The sequence below is a fragment of the Lipophrys pholis genome (genome assembly GCF_963383615.2).
Source record: "Lipophrys pholis genome assembly, chromosome: 7".
Classification (NCBI taxonomy): domain Eukaryota; kingdom Metazoa; phylum Chordata; class Actinopteri; order Blenniiformes; family Blenniidae; genus Lipophrys; species Lipophrys pholis.
The window spans coordinates 22,900,600-22,910,038 of record NC_137638.1 but is presented as its reverse complement, the minus strand read 5'-3'; the positions used below and the strand labels follow the sequence as shown (position 1 = coordinate 22,910,038).

General features: G+C 41.3%; 1 protein-coding gene across 1 annotated transcript; it reads left to right on the top strand.

Annotated features, from left to right (window-relative positions):
* Window positions 1-2,202: 2,202 nt before the first annotated feature.
* On the top strand, window positions 2,203-9,112 carry arid5a (AT-rich interactive domain 5A; the record flags this gene model as incomplete). The annotated part of the gene is made up of 7 exons (XM_080468404.1): window positions 2,203-2,323; window positions 3,693-3,757; window positions 5,778-5,946; window positions 6,034-6,086; window positions 6,670-6,767; window positions 6,889-7,042; window positions 7,129-9,112. The coding sequence occupies 7 exons, from the start codon at window positions 2,203-2,205 to the stop codon at window positions 8,314-8,316; spliced, it is 1,848 nt and encodes a 615-aa protein (XP_080324530.1). The 3' UTR covers window positions 8,317-9,112.
* Window positions 9,113-9,439: the final 327 nt, after the last annotated feature.

Here is a 9,439-nt window from a genome sequence, read left to right as displayed (position 1 = left end):
TGTCACGACTGATGTTTCTGCCAAAGATAAAGAACGATCAGAAGCGCAAGACCAAATGTGACTTCTGGAAATTTCGAACATTTCTGTAAAGCTGCACATCAACTGAGAGTTTCTAGAGCGAGACGAATATAATAATATTAACATTTACACTGTATGCACATATGAATTCATGTCTTTTAGTCAAACAAACAAATGTGCAAACTTCAAAAACGATCAAATTCAGTTTATCAATACTTTTATTTTGAGCTTCGTTGAATCTCGAAAACAATCAGTTTCGAAAAAGCCCCAAAAAGGCTTGTTTTTCTCACTGAAGCAGAGAAAAATCCCTCGGATATTTGACCAGTTTGTAGATATTTGGGTAATTTGACCTTTAAATGTTAATCATTTTGAAATGTCATTCGCTATCCGCACCAGATGGAGGAATAGGGCATCCCCCTTTCAAAGAGGTTAAAAACATGCAGAGGAAATGTGGATGGTGCTGCATCTTGTGTTTTTAATCATGACATCTCTGCAGGTTTACAGGAGGGAAAACACGGTCAGACTTAACCCTGTCCTTGTGTGAAAATATCTGAACGTCGTTTAAAAAAAAAAAAAAAAAAGGATCACTATGGGCACAAAGCACCATATTTAGTAACTTCAGTGTTTTCTGATTCTTAATGCAAAAGAAGAATAAAGTGCTTGAGGACAGAAAACTGAACTCAGATGTAGGGTTATAATTTACAAAGAGCACGTTGAACAGTAGAATCCTTTTACAGAAACCTCTTCAGTTGTTTTTTATTTTAATGCAAGGGCTTGATAAGTTTAATGTTTTATAAGATATGCACACTTTAAAGTCTTCAACTTCTAAAAAAAAAAAAAGCTTTAATTGAACAGTGGAATTGAAATATTGCATTTACAAATACGTTAATGAGTATCCTCTATAAACTGAAGACTCTGAATTAGTAAGGAAATCTTTCTTGTTTGTTTTTTTTGTATTTTTTTTAAAAACACGCCTGCCAATCATCTCTACTGGAACAGGCTACTTCTGCATTGTCTGGGCATCCTATTTTTAACCAATATCTTTCAGCAATGGTCAGTAGAAATCATTTTGAGGAAGTAGTACATTCTCTCTTCCTGTAAGTGTAAAGTGCTAAGCACCCAGCAGCTACTGAGCGGTCTCAAAACTCTCGTCATCATACAGGCGAGCAGGCCAAGACAGTTTTTTTATCAGCGACTCGCTGCAGTGAGTTGAAATGAAATTGATGTGTGACTGTCCTCAATTGTACTGTTTAACATTTTGGATTATATTTGCTTAATTTGGCGTCAGACTGAGGGTTTGGAGCTACCGTGTAACCATGCAACCACCTTTGAATTCAACTCTAATTCACAACACACCCCTTAGAGATAACACCTTTTTTTTTTTTTTCTCGGTATGATGGATTCTACTTTGTGATTAGAACAATGACTGCCAAACAAAAATGACGATTAGCCCATTTTTGATGTGTTTTCATGACTGAATCTGAAGGATCCCACTTTCAACAGCGTCTTTATTCCATTCTCATTCCTGAGTCAAGGTTGTGTTCATGCCAGCCATTACAGTCACGAGGCTTGCATCCTTTTTCCCGTATTATCAATCTGCAGTAAACGTCCAAGAAATGTCACTCCTCCATGTCATGCAGCCGTCTCTTCAAACCTTTATTTGGACATCAGTTGGGTGTTGTTTTTTCACTTCCTTAAACCGAGAAACGCTGCTGAATTTTACGTCTGTACAATGAAGATGACAGACTTGTTTAATTTGTGTGCATTCTGTCCAAAATTAAAAAACCTCTGGCCAGTTTGTATGATGCATTATGGCAGCGCGGAAACTATATGGAGATCTAGAGTTTTCTCTTGTACATAATAATCCACATACTGACATACAAAATCAAAAAAGGACCGGCCAGTTGGTTTATATAGTGAGCATTTGACAATAACCTGATGTCCCTCTGGAATGTAAATAGGAACTATTGCTGTCACATCCCGTCTTGTTGAAGCTGTGGGAAACGCAGAAAGATGTGAAATTTAATTACCAACGATTGAAGCACAGCTGTCGTCTTTTGGGCAGAAAATCAAGAGACGAAACTGAGAGGACAGATATTGTGAGATTTAAGCAAAGAAAAAAAAAAAAAAAAAAGAAGTACTTAGTTTCCCAGCCACATTTGCTGCGGTGTCATCCGTCAACCAATGAAACTGCCCTGTGGAAACACCTTCCTATTTCGTGGTGTCGAGTTGAAGAGAGCATCGCATGAATTACAGTCACCAAACACCGATGAGCCAGAGACTGAAGGACCGCTTCTGGAAATGGGTGAGAATCAACTTTAAAGTCATTGAGGAGCTTTTACTTTAACTTATTTACAGTTTGTCTTTTTCCTTTAGAACATGTGGAATACAGTCAAACATTTAAGTTACTTTGAGCTTATTAAAATACAATTTTAAAAAAAGAACAATGCTTTGAATGAGATTTTTTTTATTGCATATATGAGGAACTGAATTAAATCTACTTTTGTCAATGTAACTTATGTACATCATACTTTCTTTTTTTTTTTAGACATTGCTCCTGCACTTGGAAATTCTTTGTAAGCTTTTATCTTATGCTTGTCCAAATTAATCTTTGCCCTTCTCTCGGGTCCATATTTCAGTACATCACTCCAAGTGAACGTGTCTTTTAGTTACACAAATCAAACAGCCGTAAATATTTTATGGCAGAACAATACACGAACAAATATTTGTTGAACAGAAAACCAAAATAGAGAAGTTGAGAGCTCCTGAAAGCAGAATGAAAGATTCAAGCCATAGCACAGGAAACGAGCCATCTCAAAAGAGAAGCGTATTGGTTTTTACACCGTACTGACATCACTGCAGGGCGGAGGGCTCACAAGATGAAGCGCTTTACTCTTCTAAAGACAGACTGTTCTCGGGCTTGTCAAATTAAAAGTTCACTCTCCCTAGCAGGGAATTATGTGATCGAATTCTATTAATTATTTTTGGACTCTGCTCATCTTAAATTGCTTAAAGTTGCTGTATTTTATGGGAGAGGGTGCAAATTCCATCTCCTCGTCGTTGGGAACAGAAAACGTGCCCGTGAGCACTTTTTCAGGGGTTTTTACCAAAAGATCACTCTGAAGGTTACGAGACTTTGCCCACACAACTCTATGAATTGATCATTTTTTGTTTGCAGACGTAATATCTGGCGTCTGTATTTTGAAGTATTGCATAGTGATATTAGAGGTACTTGGAGGTTTGTTGCTTCACTGCAGTTGCAGCTTTCAAAGAGAAAATCTTGCTCAATACTTAGTTACAATATGATACAGTGCAGCACATGGCTGCGCCGATGAGCAGGAAGTGGTTTACGAACCTGTGGTTTTATATCACACCCAGTTGACAATATGTGCTACGTTTTGGTTTTTTCTTTTGTTTTGTGATTTTGTGTTGATCAGCTGATCATGCAGATTACTAAATTATACCTTTATATGTTTACATTTTCCCGGCAGTCAGTTTTGAAATCTCTCCAGAGAACTGGGTTTGACCTTGTGAAAGACTGCATTGTCATTTTTCTTGAAATGAAGAAGTGCTGGGCTCCTTCGCTTCTTTGAATTGAGATTTGCATAGCAACCTGGCTTGTTTCTTTTCTCTCTGCTCAAGTCATTTCTTTGTAAATGTGTTTGCATTTCAAGCCCAAGACGACCAAAGTGAGGCATCGACGCCGAACCGTGACGGAGAGAAGACGAGAGTGGAGCAGGTATTGCCTTCAGTCACTGCTGATAAATAATTGGGCCTTCCAGTTTGCATCAGTTACAGTTAATCGGGGACTACAGACATGACTACTCAGAATGAGTAATGTGCCTTTTCATTTCCCCTTTTCAGTCGACTTTCAGAAAGTGCTCTTTTTGATGTGCTGATTGCTTGATGGACATTTCAGTTTTAGCGGTGATGTGTTGGCCCTGCTTCACATTTCACTCACTGCTGTATTTCATAACATGTGAAATACACACACACACACACACACACACACACACACATGCACACACGCACACACACCCGCAGCGGCAGCCACTGTTCTGGTAACTGAAACATAAAGTACAATATGAGACGCAAATTAGGCCATGAAATTTCCAAGGTTGACGTGTGTTGAAAGCGCGGTGGTTTCTGTGGTGACCGCTGGCCTGCCGATAGCATCGGTCCAGAACGCCACCAACAATCATCGCAAGAATCGCATAATCAACACAATGACATCAATACCACCCACACAGGTTTCCAAACAACAAAAAAACAACCAATATGTCAAATTCAACTGAATTACTGACTGAAAGACGTCCACTCTGTGGTGTCCTGTGAGCTCTAGCTCAAGACGGGGGGGGGGGGGGGGGGGGCTTCACGTTGGGGGTTTGAGTGCAGACGCTTCCTGCAGGCAACCACCAATGCATAAACCTGAAACTTTTGTGAATCAGCTCTGTAGAAAGAAGAAAGAAAAAAAAAAACAATGACTGAAACTCGACTGACATATTTTGAATAACAATGAATTTGATGCCATTGAGATGTGATCGCCGCTCTTTAACGGTTTTGTGACAGACGATGCTCGGCTGAGATGCACCCCGTCAATCCAAACGCGACACATGCAATGGGAAAAGCTGCTCGCTGAGACGTTCTCGACAGAACAACAGCGGAAAGTCAGAAGTGCAGGCAGTTAGCTGGGAACTACAATGTGAAGCCAGTGAACTGTGACTCAGTGGGTGCTATCTCGGTTAGAGGCCTGCACCTTCACTATTAGTCACTCTAGAAGTTTGCTTCTCGGAACCAGGAACCACATAGAGGAACTTCATTCAATATGAAACCGCCTCGAGCTCTTTTGTTGTGCAATGAAAGCCGTGGATATAGCAGCTTCCACGTAGGCTGATTCAGAGTGAAATATTGACTGAAATTCTTCAACGCAGGCGCCATGCGAAACTTCACATTCAAGTGTGTGACGTGAATTCTGAAATTTTCAATTTCACTGCAGAAACCAAAATGACTAACTGCATGAGGCACAGCACATGAGAAATAAATGCCATGACTTCTTCTCACTACTTACAGTACATCATTTACATTCAAAACTGTTTGCTTCCGCTGATTACATTTTCTTATACAGTAGTACCATGGGTGTTAGTAAATAGAAACTGCATGGTGTTTTAGTTTCAATCCTCTGCAGTTCTCTTCAAATAGTTTGAACTCATCATTTCTTATCCTGCATGTCTTCACGCTTTCATTTCTCCTTTTTTGAAAACCACAAATATTGACATTGTGATTTATTGGAATTTATAGCGAACACTTGACTCACCTCCGTTCAGATGCTGAGCACACAGAGGCAGATTTTTTTTGTTTTTAAAGTCTTAGCTATTCAGGATTGTTTTTGAGAAATGTCTGAGTCAAAAGTGGGTTTTGTTTTTGACACCAAACTCCCCTTTCGGGTGAAGCTCATGTTTCAAAGTGACACCGGCGACAGACAACTCGAGACCGAAAACCCCAGAAGTCTGCTGCTTTCTGTCCAGACAGGAAATGTAGCGGTTATCTATTGAAAGCCGTGGTGAAAACACACTCTCCGATTTTGAAGTTTCATTTCAACAATGAGGCGTTCAAGACATATCTCTGTGCCCCCCCCCCCCCCCCCCCCCCCAACCTTCCACCCTATTCTATGAAATCAACATATACGCCAGGTTTTCACTTAGTGCAGTGGTGAACTTAGTCATATCTCCTCTCTGATGTATTTGTCCTCTCGACATCAGGCCTCCCTGTCTGTTATTGAGATTGAAGACTCCGTCGCCAAATGCGAGGAAGAAGTGAGACCCGGTGTGGTGCAGATGGAGGAGAAGGCATTCATTTCAAGTTTACACTCTTTCATGAAGAACAAAGACACACCGATAGAACGAATTCCACATCTGGGCTTCAAGCAGAGTGAGTTGAACGTTTACCAGCGCCATGCTGGCTCATCAATTCTTTTCAGTTTAAAGCTTCGGGTTTTTACTTGTTTTCTCTCTTCAGTCAACCTGTGGCGGATCTACAGGGCTGTTGATAAACTGGGAGGCTATGATTCAGTAAGTTCTATCGATGCCAAATGTATTTGTGATTTATTTTTCTTTCTTTCTTTCATTTTTCAAATAGCAGTCGCTCAGGTGCTTTGACATGGCCGCTTTTAACATCTAAGCTTCTGAGCTCTCGACGATTCTCAAAGCTCTGCTGATCGGTCTTTGAAGCTCACGCTGTGGGACGAGTTCTGAGAGTGAACCTCGCATTGAACTCTGCCAGAGTTGACCGTCGCGTCCCGGGCTGTAAACACACAAGGCAATTGCAGCTGCCTGCCCACGCATACACACGCTCACAAATGAGAGTTTTGTTTCCGTACTGAAAGTCAGCCGTTTAATAACCAGCCACAGCCTTTTTGGATCCGATGCAAAGCAATATTACAATAAAACTAAATAAAGACATGACTAAATACAGCAGAATTTCAGGAACTAAACAGAACAGCACCGCACACCTTCCAAACACAGTTTGTCTAAGTTGATGTCCGACCTGTTGCCTTTTTGTTTCTGTATCGTATATAAAAAGTCATTTGTCACTTTCACACATCAACTGTCACTATCATGAACTTGAGCGTTTGTAAATGCTTTGTCTGTGTAGGTGACAGTTCGACGTCTGTGGAAGAAAGTGTACGATGAGTTAGGAGGAAGCCCAGGAAGCACCAGTGCTGCTACCTGCACACGCAGACACTATGAAAGGTGGGACTGATCCTGGTTTACCTTCCTTACAGTAGTGTGACGTTCACAAAGTTTTACAATAAAAAAGTAACATTGATTAAGGTGTAGTGTGGAATTCTAAAAGCAAAATGTGTCATTATAGGCTGGTGCTGCCGTTCGAGAGACACTTGAAAGGAGAGGAGGACAAGCCGTTGCCTCCAAGCAAACCCCGAAAGCCATACAAGAGAAACTTAGATGGAAAGGTATACAAGGCTGATGGGAAGAGGAAAAAGACTCATGTAGACATCGAGCCGGAGGTATGCAAAAGACAAGAAAAAAAAAGGGTTCATTCTGCATTGCTGATTGTTTGTACATAAAACAAATCCTGCGTATTGTCTTGCAGTTATTCCTTCAAAGTCCTGAAGCTGCTTGCCCAAGTGAGGCGATGATACATCCCCACTCTGTTCTCTGGGCCGCCTCGTCTGACAGACCCGCCTCCAAGAGCAACCAGCCGAAAAGAGCCAGCACTGACCTCTGCGCCTCTGTCTACACACACATCCTCCAGGCCCCGACATCCACTCCCTGGATTACTCACATCCCACCTGCAGCAGGGGAAGTCATCTCTCCCCTGGAGAAGAAGAAGCGAATGGCTCAGGCGAGCCTTCGCTTGCCAAGAAGCTCTGAGAGTGAGGACAAAGACCGACCGTCCGTCATCCACCGCTCTCAGTCTCCCGCCCGGGCTCCTTCCAGCAGGAATTCTGAAGGCTCACCGTTGCCCTTGTCCTCCTCGTCTTCACGCAGCCCCTCCCCCGTATCTGTCTCGTCAGACGATGGTGCAGCAACTAGTAAATACAAACCTGCGTCGAGCTCAGAACTGACTGTCAAAGACACGTCCGTTTGCAGTGAAGAAGGCAAGGCTATAAGAACAAGACAGACATCCAAAGACCCCCCGGGACGGTATAACAACGTAACTCCAGTCAGAGCCCGACCACTGTCTCCCGACTCGGTGAAACAACTGAATCAAGACTCTGCCTGGAGGCCTTACCATAAAGGAACTCACAAATATTTCTCTTATCCTCTTCAATCTTTGTCCCCCTTCTCTTCTACCACCTCTACTTCGAGTTTCACGAAAGTCGCCTCCAAGTCGGTGCAGCTCCTACGGCCCGCTCCAATACGACCCAGTTATAAAATGTACCCAAGTCGGTTGCTGCAGCAGGTTGACTCTCAGACCTGTACAAAGAGGCTACACAGCGGGACCCAGTGGCCCCACCAGACAGAGAAGAGGGAGAAATGCCGGACAGCCCAACAAAAAGCTCCTCCTGTTCAGCAGAATGTGATTCACCCCAATGCCGCCCTGCCGAGCTACGACAAGTCGGGGAGAGATTCTCGGTGTCAGCCTCTCTTACACCCTGCGTGTCTCACCAACCGAGTGAGACTACCTCAGTCTCAGCTGATGTACCGTCACGTCCCCGTCGGTCCAGCTGTCTTTGGTTCAGCTGTCTATCCATATCCGTACGCCATTCCTCTATATAATTCCCATAGTGGATATACCATACCTGCAATAAACCACATTTACCCTCACAAGCTGTAATCAGTAAGCAGCAGTGACATTTGGAGATGTTTATAGGATTAGAGGAACTTTTTTTTTCTTCCGTTGTCCACATAATGAGTGCATTTGGAAAAATAAACTACTCACAAAATGTAAATTACACTTGTGCCAATTGTTACAAATCTGTATCATGTAAACTGATGTCTTTATTTACAGGGTCCTTATTCCCACGTTCTTGATATGAATTATGAGTTGATAAGTAATACATTTAACAATCAACCATTTGATATGTTGCTGATTTTCATGGAAGAACAGGTGGAAATGTGCTGTCTAAAATGCAGTTTTTATCAAAATATGTACCACATGATCCTCCTATGCCACATATTTGGTTTCTGCATGACCTTTATCTATATGTTTATTTATGTTGTAAATAAAGAAGTATATTAACAAATACAACAATATTTAACATATTGCTTAATGTTTTCAGTTCATCGAGTTGTCCAATTGTTCCAGAGCAATAATGTTCATTTGTTCAGATTATTTTTCAGTGCTTATTCAAACTTTTGACTGCAGAATTTGTTTTGGGGTTTATTCTTAATGTACCATACAACTCAGCTCTACAAAGTCCACATCATGTTGTTTTTTTGGGGGGGCACAAATCCTTGTCTCTGTAGTCATGCTATTACTATTTGTTGATATTAATCAGCTGCTGCCCTCTCAGTCTCTAAAATTATGAAATAACTGAGTTGAAACAGATACCCGTTGTAATTATTTGTTTATAATAAATGCATTTAAAGTGAAAACTATAAATAAATAAAAAAGTGCAAGCTGATTTATTAAACATAAAGTATAATTCTCATACTTCTGCTCTGATGGTGAAGGTTTATTCTCACAGTTGGATTTCCCTGAGTTTTAGTATTTCAGGAAACACGAACATTTACCTCACAAAAAAGATGCAAGAAGCTGATATATCAGTGGAGGATGTGTTTCATCTACTCTTAAGATACGATATTCTAAGATATTCCTTTATTTGTCCCAGTGGATATATTTTAGTTGTTGCAGCAAAGTCTCATCAAGCACATAGTACTATACCTTTCTCCCCCAGTCCTCCCACTACTGAGTCGTAATGTACATGCAAGCATATACGTGACTGTACACATATACT